Source organism: Nylanderia fulva, unplaced genomic scaffold, assembly GCF_048542155.1.
Source record: "Nylanderia fulva isolate GAGA-0341 unplaced genomic scaffold, ASM4854215v1 Scaffold2, whole genome shotgun sequence".
Lineage (NCBI taxonomy): Eukaryota > Metazoa > Arthropoda > Insecta > Hymenoptera > Formicidae > Nylanderia > Nylanderia fulva.
The window spans coordinates 4,302,770-4,328,815 of NW_028190263.1; the positions used below are offsets into that span (position 1 = coordinate 4,302,770).

Here is a 26,046-nt window from a genome sequence, read left to right on the forward strand (position 1 = left end):
TATCCTTTCAAAGTATTGCGATAAATGATCGTTCCAGTAATTGCAATAATATTTAACCTGTCGAAATTACGTGGTATGTCGAGTGTGTTACAAAAAAATATTTCCATTTATTTCCGCAGGCGACAACCGCGAGCGGATACTTTGAGGTGCAGATCCTCTCGCTGACGAACAACAGGGGCACCCTGGTAGACGGTAGGTGTTGCGGCGGGGGAGATGGGGGCGGAAAAGGAGGATTCCCGCCATGCACGACACCCTGCTCGACGGCCTTCTGGCTCTGCCTCAAGGAGTATCAGTCGAACGTCACCGCCATCGGCTCCTGCAGCTTCGGCAACGTATCTAGTCACGCTCTCGGCCCGAACACCTTTACCCTCACCGAACCCGTCACCCTGCAACTACACTTCACCTTCCGATGGACGGTAAGTCAATTTGCATCTGAATTTATTCAGCACGATTGTTTTTCATAGCGCAAAAAATATTTCGCGAATCTGTTTTAATTTGTACAAAGATTTTTTTCATTTATGACGTATGCTAATGTATTATTTTAAACGTCGACTCGAAACGTCAACATTGCACTGTCAGCTGAGAATCAGCTGGTCTCGTTTAATGTTAAATACGCGTCGAGAGGAGGCAGGCACTTGGAGAGAGAAACGAGCACGTCAAGTGCCAAAACATATGCGCTGCATATCACCTAAATATCCGTGAGAACATCGGCTCGAAAATCCCAATCGGTCGCCGTTACACGTATATATACGAGGCGCGACGAGGCTTTAATTCGATGTCCCGCGCGCGATTAATAACGCGGGCCGCACGGTGTATACATATATACGGGACCGTAATTTTGTTTGGTCACCGGCACAATGGCCGCCGTGCCGAAAGAACGACGACAACGGGCGAGAGAGGATGAAGCCGTAACAAGGGGACGACACATTCGGGGACTCACGAGAGAGAGAGAGAGAGAATCAGCCCGTCACGAATCCATTTATCATCGACGTCGTGACACGACGCCGAAGAGAGAGCGGCGGCGTCTCATTAGCGACGCCGCCTCCGGGAACCGTTTGTATACATATATATAATTGCACGTGTGATCGACGTCTTTTCTCAAGTTTGAGCTTTCATTCTTGAAATCGTCGAAAGTCAGGGCCGGAGGATTCACGCGAAACCGTTCTTTCGCAACGCGCAAAGCTATAACGATCGCGCGAGGAAGAGTCGTGACGCTTTTATAGCTCGCATTACATCGCCAGGTGGTTGGGCGAATCGCAAATTTCTAGACCCGATTTCTTTGTCTACGACGAAGCGAAGAGGCTCGCGCGAGGAAAAGAGAGAGAGAGAGAGAGTTATCGAATCCGCGTAAGGGATTTCCGGTCCGCTGATCTCTCCCATCGCAGCGCGAGTCGTTGCGTAAAATTCCTGTTTGGTTCCAGTCGCTTGGCAATTCCTCTTCGTCGAGTCCTCCTCCTTTTCTCTCTCTTTTCCTTGCGCTGTGTCCTCACCCTTTTATTCTTGTCCTCCGTAAACTCTCGCGGGGAAATCTTTGCGATCATCTATTCACGTTGAATTTTTATCACGCTTCTTCAGCTATAGTTATCAATCAGTTTATTTAATTATGATTCTCATACATGAATTTCTCGTATACCTCGATATCTAAAATAAATCGCATCCGTTTATTTTACGAGTTTGACTAATGGTTTCACTTGTTTCTCACACTTTTCGGAAGGGAGATAATTGTCCTCTTTTAGTCGCGATGAAGTAAAGCATTCATATGAGTGCACAGAGAGAATTTTATCTTAGAATTTATCCTAAAAATCATGGTAAGTGAGACTGTGGGACAATATGGTATTGGAAGAATTTCTCTATTCGATTAATTTTCCTCTATGTACATATTAATATTTTTCTTACAGGGGATGTTAAGAGAAGGAACAAGGGGAATTTCTGAGATCCCAACCATAGGATTCAAATTCCTCAGTTTCCAAAAATTTCTAAATATTAATTTGTCGCAATAACATCGCGTTTGGCTCTTAGTCGAGATGAAGAGGGAGTTTTTTAATATTTTTTATTGTAATAAATATTAATCAGAGAAATTCTTATAAAATTCTTTTCAAAGTACAAAAAAGAATAAGACCTGAAGAGTTTTAAGAAGATGTCTCGTTACATTATCGTTACGATATTAATAAAAAAATGCTCCGTCACGGTTCTATAAAATAGTTACGGTGCACTATCACACGCTGCATTGTCCATTTTTTCCGGCTGGCCCGAAGAGTCTTGTACTCAATTAGCAGCGCGCTGCCACCTACGATCCGACCGTTGTCATCGTCGTCGTCGTCGTCGTCTAACGTAATTACGGCATAATGCGCGAGCGATTTCGAGGAGGCCCAAACAGTCGTCCTCTCGAGAGGACGTTGGAGTGCGCATGCAGGCGTGTCCTCGCGAGCATGGGTATACACATAGGGTCGTCGAGAGCGTCTCCTTCAGACGACGATGGGTTCGGTGGGTGCCTGAAGGGGCCCCGAAGGGGTACGGACACGCATTTGGAAAAAAAAGCCGTGTACCTACCTACCTACCTATCTATCTACCTACACGCGCCCATGTATGTCTTCGTGGATTGTTTGAAGAGCGCCAGCCTCTCTGTTTGTATATTTCATAACTCGCTCGCGGGTATCTTCCGACGAGAGGACCCATCGCGACAAAGGGACTCTTCTCTACGAGAGGCCCTGTTTTTTTCCTCCTTCTTTCTCTCATCTTGAAGGACCGCCGCGCCGCCGCGAAGGATATAAACAGAAACCCTTAAATTGCTTCCCTTTCTCGTGAAGGGTTTTTTTTCTCTCGTTTTCGACACACGTGCTACCTTCGAGCGTTTAGCGCTCCGCCGGTCTAACTCAATTATGACGCATCGCTGGCGCGTATTAATAATAAAAAAAAGGCAAGGAAAAATGACGTAGGAAGCGACGTATACACACGTGCACCGGAGATCGTAATGTTTGTACGCGCGTCGAGCACCAAGAGACGACAACGAAATAAGGAGCGTGTAGAGATAAAAGCTCGGAGATGGTACCTAGCTCTCCCGGGTACATCTGGGTACATTCGCCACGTATTCGCGTCGTGTAATAGCTATATAAAACCGTTTTCACCGTGTGCCTACCTCGAAAAACGGTAAACCGCTTGACTTTCATCGCTCTTGCGCGGATAATGCCGTCATTATCGTCCTCGCTGATTGAATACGGTATATATAATCTCGTCCCCTCGACGAACGAGTGAACGGCTGAACATTTTGCGCGCGCACGGGCTACCGAATGCCACCTGCGTTTAGCGGCTCTGAAGAAAATATATATATATATATATATTGTATATATATGTATATTTGCGGGAGATTTCTTCGTCTCTTTCTCTCTCTCTAGCCGATATAAATCCCCCGAGTCTCATCAGTACCGGACGAATCATCGCGCGTGTCTTAATCAGGCATTACGCAGCGCTCCGAAATCCGAAAATGATTTTCTCAGATCGTATCGCGTATATATGTATGTATATCTATTTGTACGAAAATTGCTATTCGAGCATATGTGTATGGTATATATCGAAGTTTCAAACATCCGAATCTCATCACCGTGGAATAATTGGATCGTTGAATTCCATTAGACACATACACGAAGGAACGTCATATGTATATGTATTGTATACGTAATATATGTGTTCTTGTATTACCGAAAGATCGGACGAGGCTCCTTCACGATAGGTATATACACGCGGTGCAAACTTTCGATCGGTTACGTATTCGTGGATATCGCCGGCGATCGCAAGAGTTTTCTTGTTTTCTAACAACGACCCAGTTTACGCAAACGTGATACGGTCGCGATAAACAGCAGCGAGCGTCAAAAACGTGATCGTCCTCGTCGACTTTCCCCGCTTCTAATTTCAATACCGATGTGAGAAGGAATGCACGATCGTCTCCCTTTTCCCTCGCGATGCTGGCATAATAACACGGCGGGAAACAATCGGTGAATGTAATGTACGGCCGAACTTTTGCACAATCTTCTCCTCGGAGAAGATATATGGCATCTTCGAACGGCGCATTTCGTGTCTCCTTTCTCCGATTACGCATCTTTTTCTCTCTCTCTCCTCGTGCGACTAGAGATCTCTCCTTTCTCTCGATCCTTACAACAGATTTGCATTCTCCCATCAAATACATCCTCTCTCTCTCTCTCTCTCTCTTGCGCTCATCGACTTATCCTCGTTCGTTCCCAATAATTTCTCCTTCACCGTCCCCAATGCGACTCTATGAACTATACGATTCTCATGCGACGAGCGCTCATACATATATATATATATATGCGACCTGTCCGCGCGTTTTATATGCACCGGCACGTACGACCAGCTGCATCGAACGTATTGAAGAACACATATACAGAGACCTGTACAATGTCTCCAATCTGGGCGCCGCTATGAATGGTGAAACGTCACTAGACGCCGGATCCACGTGGACGCTGCAGAATTGCTGTTTAAAAATAGCGTGCGTCCACTTCTTCGAATAGTTTAATAAATTGTTATTCCACCTTGATGCTGCGAATATAATTAAGTAATATTTTACGCAAGAAAAGAATCCCTAGTCGTATAAATCTGTGTGCAATATAATAATAGATTTCTATGCACAGAGAGAATTTTTTCTTAAAATTTACCCTGAAATTTATTGCTGTTTAAAAATAGCACACGTCCACTTCTTTGAATAATTTAATACATTTTTATTCAAACTTGATGCTATGGATTTACGCAAGGAAAAAGTCTCTACAGTCATATAAATCTATATGCAATGGTATATAATTCAATATTCAATTATAATAGATTTCTACACGGAGAGAATTTTCTCTTAGAATTTACCCTGAAAATCATATATGGTAAATATATAGTATTGAAAAAATTTTTCTGATTATTTACCACAATAACAAATATTAATATGTATACGTAGTAAATTTAATCGAACATATTTTATATCTTGTGGCAGATATTAATATTTTTATTGTCATAAGTCAGATCAGTGATATTAATCGGAGAAACTCTTATAAATTAATTCTTCCAATTCCATATTGTCCCACAATTATCATAATTTTCAGGGTAAATTCTAACAGAATATTCTCTTTATGTAGACTACAGAAATCGCTTTTAACCGTGTGACATCGGTACAGTTATATACGAAGAAGAGAGGAAAGAGTCTGTCGCCGGATTGAATCGGAAACCGCGTCTGTGGTAATCTCCTTTCTCCGGGCACGTGATTAATTCCGACAATCATAGTTTCGATAATAGACGTATAATGATAAACGATGTTCGGTCGAGCGGCATTCATCATGGATGAGGCTGTGATGCGGCAGAGGAAGAAGCGGGGAACGAAAATGAAGGAGCCCGTTCTTCCTGTCTCTTCTTCTCCAAGACGCGTCGTGGAACGCCGCGGGGATCGTAAGACGTGAGTCAGAAACTCAACAGGTGTACATCCGCGTCTCGAAAACGAGCCCCGCGGCCTTATAAGCGTTTTCCATTCCGGTCGATATCTTCCTCGACCTCGGCTCCTCCAACACTATACCGCTATCGATTCTTCGAGCACTTTGGGTCGACCTTTTTTTATTTCGTTACATTTTCAGCTGAAGCTTACACGGAGAGAATTTTCTCTTACAATTAGTGCGACATATATAATAATTTTATTGTAGTAGATGTTAATTTTTTTATTGTGGTAAATATTAATCAGAGAAACTCTTATAAAAGTCTTCCAATATACGATATTGTCCTATGATTACCATGATTTTCAGGGCAAATTCTGAGAAAATTCTCTGTGTAGAATGTAAATTTTTGAAGAAAAGAAATATTTACAAAAATTGTTCATCTCTATTAACAAATGAAAATTATTCTGTGCGGAATCTTCCTTTTTTTCCGTAACAACTTCCATACCTTTTTTGTTGAGCGGCGCTCTCGCGAAATTAGCGGCAAACCGCACTCTGCATCGCATCACGCGCTTAATAGCCGTCATGAATAAACCTTGCTTTAAGCCCGCGAGCGGCACCTACGGTTGTTCAAATATATTAGCGCCGTTAATACGCGATGCTAACGCGAATAATGAATAAACGCGGGATTTACATTCGCGTCGCGCATCCTTGCGCGCCGTGTGCGCGCGCCTTTTTCTAATCGCACGTAAATTGCACCATTTCGAAACGCGGAAGCGCGAGCAATTTGTCAAAACTTCCGTGCGAACCGGTCTTCGGTGGATGAGAGGAGGCGGAGGAGACCCGGCGATCCGAAATTGCTCTCTTTGCGCCTGCGTTTGTCCAGATCGCCCGCGGGGTTTACAATCAACGCCGACCGACGAGATTTACGTCCGCGCGAATTAAAGATTTCCTGCTTTGTCGATCTTCTCTCCTCCCCGATTACTCCGATCGATGCTCATCCCGACAAAGACCATTTCTCTTTGATGAAAATCGACGATCGCGACGCTACTCCCACACGCGCGCCGACATTAATCTTGATTCCATTAACGTAATCGCCACATGCTGTCGATATAATGACCCACGCGATTTGTCGTTGACCGTTAATTAAGCGAGAGTCGCGCTGTGTTTATTGTCTGATCGTTATTACAATTATTATTATTATTTTCATTACTTCGAACTCGATCGCGCGCTTTAAGATGTATAATTTCGTAGATTGCGCTGTCAAAGTGACATTGAGAGGAGATAGGAAGGGGAGAGAAAATGATTAAGGTGTTTCGAGAGATAAATCTGAATAACTGAACAAAATATGAACGCTGGAAAAATAATCAGAAAATTAATAGGTAATATTAAATTTCATTGCGATCGAACATGATTGCGTAAATTAGAATAATAAAAGATGCGAAAATGTTGTCCAATTATGAAAATTGCGAGAATTACGTGAGAAAAAAAAAAACGAAAATTATGAAGATGAGGATACGGGAAAACCTGCATGAATTAATTACACAGTCGTGCACGGAGAGAAAACAGGATAAAGAGGCGAGAGACGGAGATCGAAGCACATCCGACGTGCACATGCACCGATTTTTAATCACACGCGATTTTCTCTTTCTCGAGAGGAAGAGCAATGGCAAACTCCGGGCGAATCAACGGGTGTCTATTGAAGCGGGATATTCATCGCCCCGGCGGGGTTTGTCGGCAACGTACATAAATTGCCCGTCCTTAAACACGGAAGCGCGGCCGATTTGTCGAAAACCGGTCTCTCTCTCTCTCTCTCTCTCTCTCTCGCCGAAATTGCTCTCTTTACGCGATCGCCTCGAGGGTAAAGTTCCATAATCACGAAATACCCTCTCATAAAAGATTTACGTTCGGCTTGTATTACCGTATTATACGCGCAAACACAGGCAGCAGGTGCACGCAATGCGACTGCATTATATTATATTATGCATCGAGAAGAAAAGAGCGATAGGGAGGGAATGTCGCCACGCTTTGGGCGATGCCTCTTCACTTCGGTGTATCTTCGTGTCCACGGGGGGCTCGACGAGCCTCTGATGCGAGATGGAGGAAGAAGCCGGGGCCTTGGGGTCTCTCCTCTCCTTTCGGCCGGTCGTGTGTGAACCCGCTACGCGAAGCGCATACCAAACTCGTCCCTCTACCTCTCTTTCCTCTCCTCCTCTTCTTATTCTCTCCCTGGCTCTCCCTTCTCTTGAAAGGCTGTCGAGACTGTCCGTACAAACGACCGCCGGGGTACACAGTGTCTCTCGATTCGCGTTTTCTCCGTGACAGCGCGAGACTCGGAGATTAAAACCGCGTTTCTATTCGTTAATGGATTTATTTTTCGATATTATTAAATCCGGCGAATCGATTTCCAAAGAGTCCGTCTCTCGCGGCTTTGATCTCGATCGTATCGCGCTGTATATATCCGTACGTACGTAAGGAGAATGTTGATGACGTGCGATAGAGAATATGTCCATTACGAGTCTCCCTCGAGTTCGCCACTCGACGTGCATAAGTGCATTCGCGGAGGCAACGGCGAACCTGGTCGAGGAGAGTATTTAATGCGAGGCATACCGGCTCGCGTTATATTATGCAGGTAACGCACCAGAGAAAGAGAGAACCCGGCAACTATATATATATATATATATACCATCGCGACTCCGCACGTCGTTCCCTCTTCGGTTCCTTTAAGCGGGAAGAAGGCGCGCCGTGCACTTGGCCTTGTGCCCTCGCGGATAGTGGACGCCTCTTCTTCGTCGACGAAGACGACGACGGGATCCTCTCCCGCCTCTCCTCAGCTTCTTCGTCCTTCTCGCAGAAGAGAGAAGTCCTTCTGCGCACGCAGTTCTGGGTATATGCGCCGCGAGATTTATTAGCTACCCAACTAATTGGGAAGCGAGGACGGGATTCCAGAACGGAGATTTCCGCCGCCGAGGAGAACGCGCTACCGAGAGGGAGACGACACGGAATCTTCGCATCCAATGTTCGCCGCCGAGGAGAGGAGCACCTTCTTCTGCGTTCCTCGGCGTCGCCGGCGTTTTTCAATTACGGCGCGACGCTCTATCCGCACCGCGTGTTCCGGGCTCGGTCAATTAACGGAGATTGATTCTCGGCTGCGAATCGAATCGTATATGCGCGATTATTTTCCCGATGATACAAGACGGTATCTGCATGACGTTATGTAATATCGCGCGGAAATTCAATGAAAGGAAGAAAGGACTTGGAAAAATTCTTTCATTTCTCAATCAGATATAAGATTAACCCCGAACGCTATTAATTATATATGGAAATCATCTTGGAAATGGTATGCATAACTTCGTCGAGGCTCCGTTTTGTCCAGCATCGCATTACCCTGGTCGACCATAAATCCTGTCAAGGATTGAGGGACGCCGTGAGAACGCTATGCTTCGCGCCGCGAAATCTAACGCGACCGAGGGCGACGAGAAATCGAAGGTAGCCTCATTCGATCGCGGTGACGCTCCGTCGTCACTTTGGTACGCGTCCTCACGTACGGCTCGTTCGATCTTTTCCGCGAAACCCAAGACACGTCGCCTAGCTCTGACATAGAGAGAGGAGACACGGCGCGCTCTATTCGGCGTACGTAAGTATGTACCCATCTACCTGCATCTACCTGTCTACCTCTGTACCTGTGCTCCTCCAAGCGACTACCAACGAGCACACATATGCGTGTACATACACGTAAGTCATAGGCCCGATAGAGTGACGGACGAGGCAGCCAGGCAGGCAAATGGCCAGATAGCCTCGCAGCGGGATTCTACGTGCTTCACGTATCCGCTCGCTTCCTTCGATCTCCTCGGACTCGCCTCCACAAGGTTCTATCACGTCGGATATGCAGATCGTACGAATTCCGGATCGGCAACCCATTTCGAATATTTCACGGAGTTAAAATATTACAAGCACTAAAGCAAACTGCACGCTCGGAGAGAATTTTCTCTTAGAATTTACCCTGAAAATCATGGTGATCGTGAGATATATAGGTATGGTATTGTTGAAAAAATTTTAGAAGAGTTTCTCTGATACATATTTAGCACAAGAAAAAATATTAATATCTATCACCGTAGTATATAAAAAGAGAAACTCTTGTAAAATTCTTCCAATACCATATTGTCCTGTGATTACCATGATTTTCTAAAAATTCTCTTTGTGTAGAAATATTTTAGTAGTATATCTTATAATATCAAGAATATTTTTAGACAAAGGATAGAAATTATAAAAAATAATCAAGATTAATATCCGCTGTGTTTTCGAATCAATGAGTTAATAATAATAAATTTAGTCCGTAAAATGTGCGTAGACAAGATTCGCAGACGTCTATACTTGGCGTTGATCGCCAACATGGAACCGACTGTGATCACACAGGAAATTAATTAATTGGCCATTGCGAATAGACGTTTGGAAATGGACGTGCATCGACTTCTCCGAGAATACCGCTCGGCTTAATTAATTTCCTACGCCTACGCAAGTTGCCCGCCAGTTCCTTCCACGTCCCTCGAAAGGATCGTGGAATCGTGCTAGCAATCTCCAATAAAGAGAGGCTTAATCCTCTTCGAGATGGCTGCCATTTTATTCGCTCGGATATACCTGGTGTATCTTTCACCCACAATTCTTTTTTCACATGTCTAATTTAAAAGGATAAATTCGATTTCAATGTCGATTATATATACGACTCGTGAAGAATCTCTGCTCGCGATGCTTTATGCATTTCGGCGTGTTTACGCGCTCGGACACGCATTCGAATAATGCTTTTATGCATATACTCGGCGTCGCACAATTTAAGAAACAGGATAATTCATGTTACGTACTGCACGACCGTGGAATACGAGATGACGCATTCGGTCGCAGAGCAGCACGTATACACATCCCACGCTCTCTCTCTCTTTCTTCCGCGTTATATTTATTGTTTTTATTATTATTATTTCTCCTTGAGCTCAAGTAGGATAATTGAATATTATAACATTAATCAAATTAATTTTCAATGACTCTTAAAACTGTCTTTTCACGATTAAAAAAATATAATACAATACTTATTTTTATATCACCCATTAAAAAATGCGATTAAGTTAAATTATTTATTAGACAGTCTTCATTTTTTCTAATTTGATTTTATATTAATTTCAATTTTTTCGTTTTATTCGCAAATGTCCTACAAAATATGTATTTTGCTGGCTTCTTCATCTATAAATTGATTCTTTCAATTTCCTTCTCGGCATCTAACAGTGAAAGGGAAAATTCGTCAGGTGTTAACCATGTAATTGTAAAACTACGAACCGAGTAGCGAAACGCCCACACGAATTCCTAGATTCACAATTGCAATGTCTTCGACAATTCTTGGCGCATCAAGTGTGTTCTTTGTTTTAGGGTCCCGATCATTTCTAGCCAGTATGAAAATTTTTTTTCGAATGAACAGAGCTTATTCTATACATATAATCCACATAGAAATTCGAAGGCTATAAAAAAAGGTCGTATTTTCCAAGCTTTTAAAAAAGGAAAATTGATCTCTTCACGAAGGCAATATTTGAAATTCGCTTAATAATTTAAATGAATAATCAATTTATATATTTTTAATGTTGATTATTAATTGTTCTCGATATATTGCATACGATACTTATATCTTATATACAACGATTCAACACGTTGGAAATTATCGAGTCGGAGAATCGAAAAAAATCTAACGCGACATTAGACACTTCCTCCGACCTTAACCTTAAACAATTTATATCTCAATTGTGACGAACTCGTCGCGAAGAAATAAGAGCGGCGTGACAAAGCGTCACAATGTTGAAGCACAAGGAACATCCTTTTCACGGGGTGGCAAGCGCGACGACCGGACTGGCCGCATTAGAATATATATTGTATATATATATATATATATATGTATGTATGTATATACGAGGTGTAAAAAAAAGGCGAGCACGAAAGTCGCGGGCGTGAGAAAGCCGGCCTTCGAGCGAGCCACCAATTAACACCAATTAGCGCTCATCTGCTCTAGGTACTAGCAGCGAGCTCCGCTCGCTGTCTTTACGTTTAGCGCGAGACGTCTGACTCGCCACGGATTGGCCACAACATGCTCTTTGTACTGCATAGACTGCATCATCGAGTGTATGACTTGTAAATGTCAGAGCGAGACAAAACGGGCAGATCGGTCGTGATCATCGACTCCTCTTCGACACAGATTCAACTCAGTTTTTTGCAAATTCTTGAATAAGAGAAACTGACTCGCGCTGAATCGATCGACGCGATGCATAAATATTTCGGATCATCGCGAGAGAAATTGATTCACTGTGTTCGCGAGTTAGTAGTTGAATCACGAATGTGTATACAGTTAAGCGAGAAACACCAAAGCCAAAAGCGGGAAAGGCATCGTCAAGAAGTATCACATGTTAAATCGACACTTGCGAGAAATTGGTATCTTTCGCTAAACGAATTATTTTGTCAGACTCGGCGTATCTGTATTAAACCCAAAATTTCTTTAAAATTATATTTATATATAAATATATCAAAAAGAAATATAATTTTTATATACATATAAATAAAACAGAGAAAATTTTCTCTTAGAATTTACCCTGAAAATTATGGTAATCGTGGGACAATATGGTATTGGAAGAATTTTATAAGTTTCTCTGATTAATATTTTTACCACGCACAATAAAAAATATTATTAATATCTATCACAGTAAGGTACAAAATATGTTGGATTAATTTTTATACATAAAATTTATTTATTAATTTTGTATAGTAAAATTTGTTATACCTATTAATATTTTTTATCGTGGTAAATATTTTAATTAGAAAAACTTATAAAATTCTTCCAACATCATATTATCCTACAATTGCCATGATTTTCAGGATAAATTCTAAGAGAAAATTCTCTTCGTGTATTATAACAATGCGTATATAATTTTTTAAATGTAATATAAATTTATTGATATAAAAATGTCGAGACGACAAGTCGCATAAAATTTCCACGACACTAGATATTATTCCGCAAATGCCTCTCTCTCTCTCTTTTTCCCTCTCTCAGAATCCGCGTTCATTGTCTAATTCCGAGGATCGTCAAGTTCATTATACCACAGGCTCGCGAGACGCCGCGCCGATGCCGCGCGCTAATCTTTTTTTCGCCGGGACCGGTTCCATCAGAGGAACACTTCCAGCTTTCTACCATCGCATCGGCGGCTCCGAGACTCCCGTGTAACCCCGTCGGGTACCCGAGGCTGAGGCAATGCGAAGAAAGCGGACAGGCCGCGTCTTCCGCGCGCGCATCTCAGCAGCGCGATTCGAATTTATTTATTGCATTAGTCGGCCTTCACTCACTCAACGGGCTCTTGATTGGTGGTACCAATCGAGCACCTTCTCCCTTTGCGAGAACGACGCAACGCGATGGCGGAGATAAGCCAACCGTGCATAAAGGAACGAAATCGTCGTGTCAATACTCGCGGTAACCGTTGTAATTATCCCGCTTAGCGGCGATTCTCTGCGGTCCTGCAGAATGTTACGAATGTATCGGTGATCATTACAACCGTGACTTGCGATCATATTCAAATCCACTTATACATGACGTTGCTTTATAAGTCTCCTGGAATTTACTCGTGTAAACATTTGTAAGGACCGCGTATGTATAAATTATATTAATTTAAGAAACGAGAAATTTTATATTAATGAAAAAGGTACTGGGAATGTAAAATAAGAAACAATGTGTTTCATCGACGTCATATACATTTCGTTACATTACCAGATTTATTATGTTAAAATCAATAATGCGTTTGTGCACCTTACCATCTTGTTTACACCGGAACTTGTTTTCTACCACATAGTTTTGCGCGACGGATGCGCTTTCGTGTAACTCTCGATTACATAAGCCAAAGTTCTAAAATTGGTAACCCTATACACTATCGTATATAATTTAAACCGCCCCCAAAGGTCAGCCAGACGCTGTATAAATTTGCAAAAGCACCAGGCTCCGAAGGTCCCACTTAGAGCCTGGCGAGGAATTATTCAAGCTGGGCAAGGGTTAATTGCTGCCTTCATCAAACCACCTCCCTTCCTCTTTCAAATGAGCCCTTGTCGTCCGTGACATCACCGTTCTGTATTTAATCCGACTTTGTTGCATCACGACAACACGCTGAACCACAGACAAGAATCCGGATGCATCTTTCGAAAAAAAAGAATCTTAATGCGATATATGCACAAGTCTTCCTTCTCTCTTAGAGATTTCGCCAAATAATTATTCTGTTTAGTAAGAAAAAATATTTCTACAATTTAAATTAATATAAAATTGTAAATAGAATTTTATATATATGTATGTATTTAATATATAAAATTAATTTTACACAATTATATCATGTAATTTATTTTATTATTAAGTAGAGTTTTTATATTTAAAAGTTTTTGATTAGTACACAGAGAGAATTTTCTCTTGGTAATCCAGGGACAATATGGGTATTGGAAGAATTTTATAAGAGTTTCTCTGATTAATATGTACCACAATAAAAATATTAATATCTACCACAATAAGATATAAAAAATATATTCGAATAATTTTACTATATACGTACATAGTAAAATTTTCTATGTACGCATGATTATTTTTTGAGAAAATCCTCTCTGTGTAGGGAGATAATTTTTTTAAATTCAAGATTTTTTATTTGTTATCCGTCGTTATGTAACTTTGAAAAAATGGTTGGAAAATGTTCTGTTGCAGAGGCAATTCACGTTGATCCTGCAAGCGAGGGATGAGATAAGCGCGGGCGTGATCGAGGAGGCGAGTTACAGCGGCATCGTCCTGCCAGGATCTACGTGGCACACTCTCAATCATCAAGGGAGGAACGCTCACTTGGCGTATCGGGTGCGAGTCCAGTGCGCCGATCATTACTACAATGCGACCTGCACCAAGTTCTGCCGACCTAGAAACGACATTTTCGGTCATTACACCTGCGACGAGAACGGGGACAAAGTGTGTATTCAGGGGTGGAAAGGCGTCGACTGCGAGACAGGTGAGTCCGAGTTTGATCGACGATTACGTATTACTTTGTTGTTGCAGTTGTTGCCTCACTCTATCGAGATGGTATTTTTAGATCCTATGTTTAGATTAATTGCGACGCCTAAGTTCAACAGTGTTTCCTCTCTCTCTCTCTCTTTCGCGATAATCTTTTATCTCCAAGATAAATTTGCAAATAATTTTTTGTTCTAATCATCGTTGAGGAACGGTAATTTCCCTTTTTTTTTAATGCTTCGCAAGAAAGAAAGAAGTCCCGTAACATATTTCAGTATTAGCACTTCAGATGTGCATCGACTTTAGATATGAATTATTGCTGATTAATCCCGTGTTTATCGCATTACGCACAACCAGGTATTACCGTGCGCAGTTATTAATTATACTAGACACCGTGTAATGTGTGTATGCACGCAAAAAAATATCTATATAAATACACGTTCCTCGATTCTCTTCTGTATCTTTTCACGGATAATAAAATTCGCAGATAAATTACTTTCATCAAGATATTACGTAAGCTTTTCATTCAATATCTAATTTTAAACTGCACCATAACTTTATAATAGCTCCGAGGGCGTATGTCGACGACGGGAAGAGAACTCATGTTTTGAAGGATGAAAAATAATTTCAGCTAATGCACTTAACTTCTCAATAAAATTTTATCATTTAGGAAAATTCGTTCGGGATATACCTATAACGTACTGTATTAGCAAGTAACAGCCGCATTCTCGCGCGTCTCTCTCATTATTCTCATGGTATTCTTTACACGCAAGAACTGGGAAGATATCAATAGCGGAACGAGTAGGTCGATTTTTTGCCCCGTCCCGTACGTCGTCCGAGGAATAATTAATCATTCATTGGAGCGTGAAATCTCGCGACAGGGCCTACCTGTACCGCGTACAACATTCACGAATGTCGTTTATTTATTTCTCACGGACACGCGCGCGTGCACCTCCTAACGAGGCTTGCAATTCGATTACTGACCATTAATAATCATCGTCGTTGGCCGTGAGAGCTCGAATAATTTTCAAAGGACGAAAGATTCGATCTTCGTCAAAAAGATTTCTTCCTCTTATCTGCATTTGGGCAATCTGTAAATTAATGAATCGGAATAAGCAAAGTCAATAATAAAAATAAATTAAACATGTTCCTGTCATCTCAACTTTATATCGTAGTTTATCGATACACAGAGAATTTTTTCTCTTAGAATTTACCCTGAAAATCATAGTAATCGTGATAAGAGTTATAAGAGTTTCTCTGATTAATATTTATCACAATAAAAAAATATTAATATCTACCACACACAATAAAATGTTAATATTTTTTATTATGATAAATATTAATCAGAAAAACTCTTATAAAATTCATCATATTGTCCCACGGTTACCATGATTTTCAAGGTAAAGTCTAAGAGAAAGTTCTCTCCGTGTAGAAGAAATCTCTAGAGATGATAAATAATTGTTTTTGCGGCAGAACGGAAGGACAAACGAAACTGTTTCGGAACGATTCCGTCACGTTCGCGATTAAACGCGCGAGAACCCTGCGGAGGATCGAGAGGAGATGAGCAGCGGCTGGTCCCGTACGGATCGTAAAGCACGCGAATTATCTCGGTGCGTGCCTCAATGGGCGGACGTTAGACGCATGTCGTACGATCGTCACAAAGGTAGCGACACATCACGCCAGGTCCCGTCGCACAATGCTGCGCCGACCAATAAACAGCTCTTTCTTCGCCGCTTAATCGTTACTTCCGCCTCGCCGTGACCGCTCCGTGGTTACTGTCATCCCTACCTCTTTACGATGGGACACCAACGCGTGCATAAGGTCGATCTCAAACGGACCGACGACTTTCGTCGAGGAGAGAGACCAGACCCCGACCGCACACAGAGAGAGTTTTCTCTTAGAATTTACTCTGAAAATCATGCTAATTATGTAGGACAATATGGTATAAGAATTTCTCTGATTAATATTTACCACTATAAAAAAATTAATATCTTCCACAAAATATAAAAATATGTTCGATTAATTTTACTATGTACATATTAATATTTTTATTGTGGTAAATATTAATCAGAGAAATTCTTATAAAATTCTTATAAGTTTCTCTAATTAATATTTACCACAATAAAAAATTAATATCTTTCACAATAAGATATAAAAATATGTTTGATTAATTTTACTCTATACACATTAATATTTTTATCGTGGTAAATATTAATCAGAGAAACTCTTATAAAATTCTTTCAATATGAGTATATTGTCTTATGATTACCATGATTTTCAGGATAAATTCTAAAAGAAAATTCTCTCCGTGTACGACAATTCTCGCCCTTTTTTCGTTGTTCAAATAAAAAATTTACTTAAACAATCGTTTCATAAGTTGGCACGCTCATGATACTATGCCAAAGGAATTCAAATAACATACGCGCGATTACTTAGCCGACGCTGCTCGTTTTCCTTGGCACTATGAACTTTAAGATCTCACTGTTTGATAACCAACATAGTGATCGCCTCGAGCCGCTGATTGATAATTTATTTTTTTGATCATATTATAAATACAAACGATGACTGATTGTGCATTGTGATCACGTAGCTGTTCGTTTCCACGGCTTAAATTTCTGATCTCTCGTCAGGAAGATTGAATCTTCCTGACACAAGGTGCGCAGATGTAAAAAATTTCTCTCGTTTAACGATGCAGGAAGATCGACTTGTCGAGTTTTGAGCACGTTCTACTTTAGACGGAAGAAAAAATGTGCAAATCCCAATTAGAGACTATCGGCGGAGATCGCGTGTTCGTGCAAGGCGATGAATCGCGCGCGCGAGTCTCGGTTAGAGAAGAGAAAGAGAAAGAGAGAGAACTGGCTCCGACATTTTTGTCGCGCTGTGAAAGGTCAATAGGAGAATTTCACTCGTGCATCCTCTTCACACGATGCACCAACCTGGTTGCGCGCGCGAGAGAGGTAAAATCTCTACTACGGTGCTCCTTTAACATCTGGCAAAAAGGATCTCGAAAGTGTTCGGTATATGAAATATATGAGCTTCTGTGCTTGTTCGTAATTTTATCAAAATATAACGCATCATTCTGTAATTGTTATGACTATACAGATGGATGCATATAATTGTTTCTTATCTTGCTTATTATTATATGTATCTATATATATCGAAACATTATCATCTTTCTGATTAATATTTATCATAATAAAAAATATTAATAGAGTAAATATTAATCAGAGAAATTTTTATAAAATTCTTCCATATTGTAAATTCTAAGAGAAAATACTCTCTGTATATATATGTCGCGACAACGTCCTAAAATTATTCTGCTTCTTCTGGGAAAATTGTGACAGATGATGATCTTTGATCAAATTCTGTTAGGAAGATAAATTCTGCAGATCTTAGCATTTTTACGATCGCTATCTAAAGAATTACTAGTGACATATTTACGAACTAACAATTACATTTTATGACTTTTCCTTTCTCCTTTAGAATTCCAACTATCTAAGATGAAACTCTAGCGACTGTTCTGCTAAAATGAATAACGTGCTTGCCTACATTATTCCTCGTCACAAGACGAGTGTTTTGCAAGTAAAAAAAATATAATTACATTCCGAGAGGAGGGTCGCATCACGACCTGGCTCAACGTGCGATTTGCAGATAGACAAATAAAGATTTTTCGCACGCGGAAGGAGAAGAGGGACGTAAATTTTCCGGGAAAACACTTCCGCGCGCGAATAAAGCAGCTCTGTCATAATCACGCGCGCGAAAAATCGCAAACAACACCGATCCGACAAATCCGCCTCTCTTCTCGCAGCTGTTCCGCGCGGCAAAAGGATGCGGGAAAAAAACACGCTTCGCGAATCGCGCAAGTTAATTTACCCAACTGCCGGCGTATTAATCAACAACCATAAGTCGTAGGCATATGAGTAGCAGCGTGATCATTTGAAACTCCGAGGAAATTTATAGTTTCTAAAATGCAAAAGAGCTCTCCGAGAAAGAGAAAGAGAGTCTCCGGAGAGATTGTAAAAATATCCGCTTGATTGGCTCGACGTAGAAGGACGAAGGACGATGACACTCGTACTTATATGCAAAGAAAAGGCTGTCACGAGCGAATGCGTCGTCATTTAGGAGATCCCGAAGTAGTCGCCGATGCATTCGTATATATAAATATCCGTAAATGTCGTTGTCGCGGCGCGGAAACGAGAGAAAGAAAGAGATAGACAGAGAGAGAGAAAGAAAGAGAGAACGGAGCTATTAATCATTAAGGATGCCGCGGGCGGTATATATACGCACGTAGGAGCGTAAGACGCGAATGGACCGCCGTGTGATTATACGCGTATGTACGATAATCGCGTATACGTAACGGTAAAGGTGTTGGTGCATGTAGGAGAGACCGACTGAAACCCCGAAAGGAGGATCTTACGTACACGCGAGCGAACCGGCATGAGTTTTCGTTTCACGGTTGGAGGGATAATCCTTCTCTCTGTCACTTCTCATCTGTCTTTCTGTCCCACCGGCTAATTGAGTTGCTCGGTGCCGGCGAGATCTCCGTCACGTTCGTCCTTTCCTGCCGTTCCTTCCTTCCTTTTTTTATTCTTTATCCCGATGGGTGGAAGGGGATGCGAGGGAAACCGACGTCGTCATCGTCTAGTCTTCGTCGTGGTCTTCCTTGTAAAGCTTACCTTTGACCGCGTCGAAATTAGATTTTGTCATCCAACCACCTGTGCGAGGAGAAGGTACCTGTTGCTTCGACTCCTTCGATGCACTACGATGTCGCGTTGAGACGAAAGTTTCACGCGTTCGTTCTTCCGTGTTTGTTCCCGAAGCGCATCATACGCCCGTTTCGTTCATTATGTCTTCGCTAATTACGTCTGCTCGACTCAATGACTATTACGTGTCGCATGCCGTGCAGAAGTAAGACGAATAAGAAATGCTTAATCCGTCACCACGTCACCATAGTTATGCTCCGAGACGTCTCGCAAGGATTCTTTCTGCATCGCTCTCGACAATACATGTTTAATACAATAAAACATCGTGAAAACATAATTTAATCAAACGTCAAATTTCTCTACAGCATTCAGCACAGTACAGAGTAATATATATTATAATTTTGACAATACAGTTATATCATAAATCTTATTTATGTCTGATAAAAGATAAATTAATATAACGAGCTGATTTTCGAAACTGTGCCAGATTGGTATTATAATTAACATCAGCAAAATCTGATGATGAGAAATTACAGCGACTTGTCAAACTTGTCAAGTGTTCCGGATTGAACGCGATTAAACAATACGAATTATTTATTTATTTATTTAATATTAAATTGAAATAAGATATATATATATATATATATATATACATATATAATATAAATATAATATAAATATTTTATAATTTATATATAATATATACAAATAATATCATTTATAATATATAAATAATATAATATAATAATGTATAATAATAAAACAAATATATATTATAATTTCTAGCCGTCTGCAAGGAGGGCTGCCATCCGGTGCACGGTCACTGCAACGTCAGCGGCGAGTGCCAGTGTCGACATGGGTGGCGAGGCGAGCTGTGCGACCAGTGCATGCCATATCCCGGATGTAAGCATGGCTACTGCAACGGCTCGAGCTGGCAGTGCATCTGCGACACCAACTGGGGTGGCATCCTCTGCGACCAGGACCTCAACTACTGCGGCACCCATGAGCCGTGCCAGAACGGCGGCACCTGCGAGAACACCGCGCCCGATCAGTACCGTTGCACGTGTCCGGACGGCTTCTCCGGGCCCACTTGCGAGAAGGTCGACAATCCGTGCGCGTCCAGTCCCTGCCTGAACGGCGCGAGCTGTCACGAGCTGGGCGAGAGCGCGCACTGCGAGTGCGCCCCGGGTTTCGCCGGGACCTACTGCGCGACCGACATCGACGAATGCGCCTCGCAGCCCTGTCAGAACGGCGGTACCTGCGTGAACGGCAAGAATAGCTTCACGTGTAACTGCCCGCCCGCCTGGCAGGGCGCCCTCTGTCAGTTCGACGTCGACGAGTGCACCCTCAAGGAATCACCCTGCAAAAACTCGCTTACCTGTATCAATTTGGCCGGCGACTACAGGTGAGCTTGTTATTAATATCCAAGAGGATTATATGCATTACGGTTTTTTCCACACAGAGATTTTTAACTCTCCCTTACTGATCAATGTCAAAATTGTCAACATCTTGGGTATATTAAATTAATATCCGTATATTAAACTAATGTATTACATTGTATATAATTAATATTAACATGTAGAAGGGAAAAAATTTCGATAATTTCATGTTGTCTTATCTGATAATACAAGGTCGCGTATATCATTAACAGACATAAGTACCATGTTTTAGCAATGTCGTACGAATAACATGTCGTTATCGTAAACTGGAGGAGTCTCTCGTCCGGTCTTTCCATTTTTTTGAATCACAATGCGTTACGTATAAATGATAGGTTTCCCACGCGGACGATGTTATAGTTATTGGAAATTAAGTCGTTATAGGGCATTTTTCTTCCGTCCTCTGTTTTATGGTGGGTTAAACAACAATAATAATAATAATAATAAAGGCATCTTTACTGTTCGAGACAGCCCCGTAATTACTCGCTTTACTACCCTCGTAAAGTATTGTAACTCGTCGACACGAAGGGGGGGCGTATCGATCGTGTTAAACACGATTTAAAGATATCCGTTTAACTCGCTGCGAAATAGCGGACTGTAATTAAGCGAGTTCCATAATGATAATTTCGTTTCGCCGTCAATAGGTGCCGATGCCGGAGCGGCTTCACCGGCAAGAACTGTACGAAGAACATCAACGACTGCGTTGGCCAGTGTCAGCATGGCGCGCTCTGCATCGACCTGGTGGACGACTATCACTGCAGCTGCACCCCCGGCTACTCCGGAAAGGACTGTGACGTCGACATCGACGAGTGCGCGTCCAAGCCATGCCAGAACGGCGGCGACTGCCGGGACCTGGTAAACGCTTACAAGTGCGTGTGTCCCGTAGGCTTCAACGGCTATCAGTGCGAGATCGATCGCGATCACTGCAGCCCGAATCCTTGTCGCAACTCGGCGCCGTGCTTCAACACGCAGACCGACTATTATTGCCACTGCCCATCACAGTGGCAGGGTAAGAACTGTTCAGAGCCGGTCTCGCATAACTCGCAGTTCGGGGTAATAGACGACGAGTACGGCTGCGGCAGCGAGAGCACTCCATGTGGCGGTCGAGGCCGATGTAGCGACGGCAGATGCATCTGCGATCCCGGATACACCGGCATGCACTGCCACGAGAACATCAACGATTGTAGTGGCAATCCCTGCTTGAACGGCGGCACGTGCGTCGACCTGGTTAATTCCTTCCAGTGCATCTGTTGGCAGGGTTGGAGTGGAGACCTTTGCGATCAGAGTAAGTAATGAAAGAGATGTATAAGAGAAGTAGATGAAATAAAAACATATATTGATAGGATTCGATAGATTTGAATGAGCTCAATGAAATTGATACTTTTCCAGACGATGACGACTGCGTGAAGCAACCCTGTCGCAATAACGGTACCTGCGTGGACGGCGTGGCGGACTTCACCTGCATCTGCCGGGACGGTTGGAAGGGCAAGACGTGCACGCTTCTCGGTGGTCACTGCGAACCGGGCACTTGCAAGAACGGCGGTACCTGTCAGGATCGTGGCGATGGCTTCACGTGTCACTGCCCGCGCGGTTGGGAGGGCGCGGCCTGCCACATCGCGTCGCCATCGGCGTGCGCGAGCTCGCCCTGCATGAACGGTGCTACTTGCGTAAACACTAACGACGGTGGCAATTACCGCTGCGTATGCCGCGAGGGTTTCGAGGGACCAAACTGCCGACGCAACGTGGACGATTGTCAATCGCAGCCCTGTCTAAATGGCGGTAAATGCGTAGATGGAGTCAATTGGTTCAGATGCGAATGCGCGCCCGGTTTCACCGGCCCGGACTGTCGTATCAATGTCAACGAGTGCGCGAGCGATCCGTGCATCGGCGGGGCCACTTGCGTGGATGGCATCGCGAACTATTCGTGTATCTGTCCGCCCGGAAGGACCGGCACGCGATGCGAGATTCGCACGGCTGCTTGCCCCGTGTGGGAGGATGACTGCAACATGTGCGAATGCCGGAACAGCAAGAATCAGTGCAGCAACGTCTGGTGCGGGCCGGGTAATTGCCTGAACGGTACCTCCTGTCTGGCCCACGAAGTCTGCGTTCCTAGCCCGGGCGAGAGTTGCCTGGTGCCGCCATGTCCAGCGTGGGGCGAATGTCGTCCCGTTGAAACCGGAAGACGAGTTGGTCCGCCAGCTTTACCGGCTCCACCATCCTGCTGGCCCGGACAGTCGACTCTCGGGCCGACTTGTTCGCGGCTCACGATAATTCTGCGAAGGGATACTCTAGCGCCCGGAACATCGGTGGAACTGCTGTGCCGTCGCTTGAGGAAGCTTCTGGCCGATCCACGAAGGCCCCAGGTGGTGGTACTGCTATGCGATCTGAAACCTGGTGTTAACGATACGGTGGAAGTAACCATCTTCTCCGAAGCGGCGGCTGATGCAGCGCGAGATCTCGGCGAGGTGCTGAGTCGTCCGCTGGCGGGACCTCTCGTTTTAACTTCCATGCGAGAAGTCAAAGTAGAGACGGCGTTCCCCAGTTCGGCTAATGCAGCCAACACCGGTGGCTACGTGGCCGTTTTAGGCGGTGCTCTAACGACCGTGCTGCTGTTGACATTGTTCGGCGGTCTCTGGTATCTCAAAACCATGAGACATAGATCGAACCTAACGGCAACTACCAGTAGCGAGACCTCGCTACATCGCCATCGTAGCGATCTGGACGAGAAGTCTAATAATCTTCAGAATGAGGAGAATCTGAGAAGATATGCCAATCCGCTCAAGGATCAGGATCCCGAACCTAGAATATCTGTCGTGAGACCTTTGTCGGGTGCCTCGCTCGGCACCTTGACTGGCGTCGAGGAGAGTCTCGAAATGGTATCCGAGGAAGGTAAACGTCGCTTGCCGCCGCTCTACAAACCGCCCAGCGCGGAAGCCAGGAATAATATGGCCAGTTTTAGTTACGAAGAAGGACCGCATAAGCCTTACAGCAAGCCCAGATTACAGGAACCACCATACCCTCATCAACAACCGGGTACCAGCCAAACATCGGGGCCGCATCAAATTCTAACAGTACACGTGTGATTAATTGTCATGGCAGTAAACAATTGGAGAACAAGTGTCGGTGAATTTTTTTTTTTTTTTTTTTTTAAATTAGCATCGATAAACGTGAAAGAAAGTTCTCAGAAAGAACCGCCGATAGTGAAGATAGAAGATCTTAGAACGACGTCTAAAGACTATGTAAGAGTTTAAACAATTTGATTCTTTGTGATAATAAAAAAATGTGACTCTTTCGACTTCGGAATAACTTGAGATGGCTCTGAGATTTTTTCCTTAAAATTGAGCCAACGTTTAGAACATATTGGGGACAGATGCAGGAAAAAGAGAAAGAAGACGTATGATTCTTATCGTGGATTTTATTATGAAATATGCATTACAAGATAAATTATTAATATTAGAATTTTTAATTAATATCTTTTTATAATCAATTTATTCCTAAAACATTGTTGAAACATAATATTAATATGCTTAATATGTTTTAGATAATTTTGTAAATATATGATAAAAGAAAAAATAACGCAATTTATGACATTCTCGAATTGAAAATTTGGAAAATGTTGAGTTATATCTCTCTTCTTCCTCGTTTGTCTCTCTCACGCTTCTGCGTGACAATAATACGCGATCGATAATTATAAATAATTTTAATGATAATAATCAGTTGTTATTGTTGTACATATGTACATAATTCGTACTTATTAATTTCGCTAAGCCTTTAGTTCTTTCCCCTTTTTTCTCGGCGTTGCCATCTTTATACGCGCCTTGATTTTATACGTTTTATATGCTCGACTTTGTACTCTTTTGATATTATTGTATATCGCATTTTTTATTTCAATAATTTAAGAAAAATACACTTGGATGGCACTATCGCACTTTGCACGAGATGTACCTTTATCGTGTATAATCGTCGAAGTAAATCTGCGTTCTGTTCAAGAGAGACGCATAAATGATTAAATATTAAATTTGTGTAAATATAAATTTGGCGAGAACGCGGCAGATTTTTTTTAGGTATTCAGAAGTATTATAATTAACGTTGCGCAGACATTTATTCGAGATCGTTGTACGTGAAAGTGTGCTTTGTATGATGTAACGTGGGCTTCAAACGTTCCTTCAGACGATATTATTGTGATACTCATAGAAGAAACAATGTCATTGTGTAGGATTACTATGGTACTCCACGTGTTCGTCTACTTTAACAGAGATACTGCCACTACGCGAAAAAGGATGTGCTATACAATTATACACTAAATATCGCGAACACATTGACTTGTAAAGATCATATATTAATGACGTGAATAATGCGATTTTTTTAGAGAGAGAGAGAAAGAGTGTATTCGAACGCAGTGAAGATGAATGTGTATATAATGACGCTGTTGCATCGTGGAACGATGTAAATAAATCTAAGTATATATGTTCAAATCGTTCTCATCCCCAGTCATCGTCGACCCCATCTTTAGATGTGCAATTTGTTTTCTTTTTTTTATACTATAATGTACACTCCCTCTTCCCCCAAGCGAAGCGTCCGCAGTAAGTTAGTTTAAAGAGAAGCTAGAGTTCTCGTTCTAGGCGTACGTAGATTTACAGCAAAAGAAGGAACAAAGTTTTATCATAGATATTTTATTTTATGGAAAAAACTATATTATTATACGAATAAATAGATGCGAGAGACGGCGAATTATATATATATAAATATAAATATATTATATATATTAATTTTATATTATATATTATATTATTTTTATTTTATTGTCTCGTATTAAATAATTTCCAGAGATCACAAGCAATAGTTGACCACTTTTATACGATAAATTATATATTCATTTTGAAGCAAAGCAACGACGGTGAAAAAAAATTTGCATCTATCGAACTAATGCTTCTGATCTAATCGACGATAGATAGTTGAAGAACATTCACACATTGTGATGTCTGATATCGAGAAATGTGCAAACGCGAATGCATGTACATAAACACCTTTTTATTATCCCTTTCTCCCTCAGTCTTCTTTTCCTTCGCATAAATTTACGCGACGATGTGAAAGATTTCAATAAAAAGTACAATCCTTCAAATATGATGTCTAGTTCATTACATCTTTGCGTAATCCTTCCTGATGCATTTAAATTGTAAAAAAATTGCGCTGTTCTATCGTAGTCTTTCTTCCAGAATAGAGGTCTTGAAAGGCCACATGTATCTTTAATCCAAAGTTAAATAACTAAAGAACATTAATTGTAAATTAATATATGTATAACATTTGTAATTTATATCTACAAATCGATTATTATATTTAAATGTTTCTTCAGTAATGAGTAAATTCGATTAAATTTAATTAATTCTTTAATTAATTAAAGCTGCTTGTTTTCTCATTATTTGCCAAATAGAAAGAGAAAATAA

The 26,046-nt window shown here is 42.0% G+C and overlaps 1 protein-coding gene across 1 annotated transcript in view; it reads left to right on the top strand.

The window, feature by feature from the left end:
• Nucleotides 1–25,724, top strand: part of Ser (protein serrate) — a 44,474-nt gene extending 18,750 nt beyond the window's left edge. Inside the window, exons 2-6 of the mRNA XM_029318532.2 lie at nucleotides 120–416; nucleotides 14,173–14,464; nucleotides 19,953–20,571; nucleotides 21,247–21,887; nucleotides 21,992–25,724. Of these exons, the coding sequence (XP_029174365.1) occupies nucleotides 120–416; nucleotides 14,173–14,464; nucleotides 19,953–20,571; nucleotides 21,247–21,887; nucleotides 21,992–23,685 (3,543 nt within the window). The 3' untranslated portion in view covers nucleotides 23,686–25,724. The remainder of the gene's footprint in view (nucleotides 1–119; nucleotides 417–14,172; nucleotides 14,465–19,952; nucleotides 20,572–21,246; nucleotides 21,888–21,991) is intronic.
• Nucleotides 25,725–26,046: the final 322 nt, after the last annotated feature.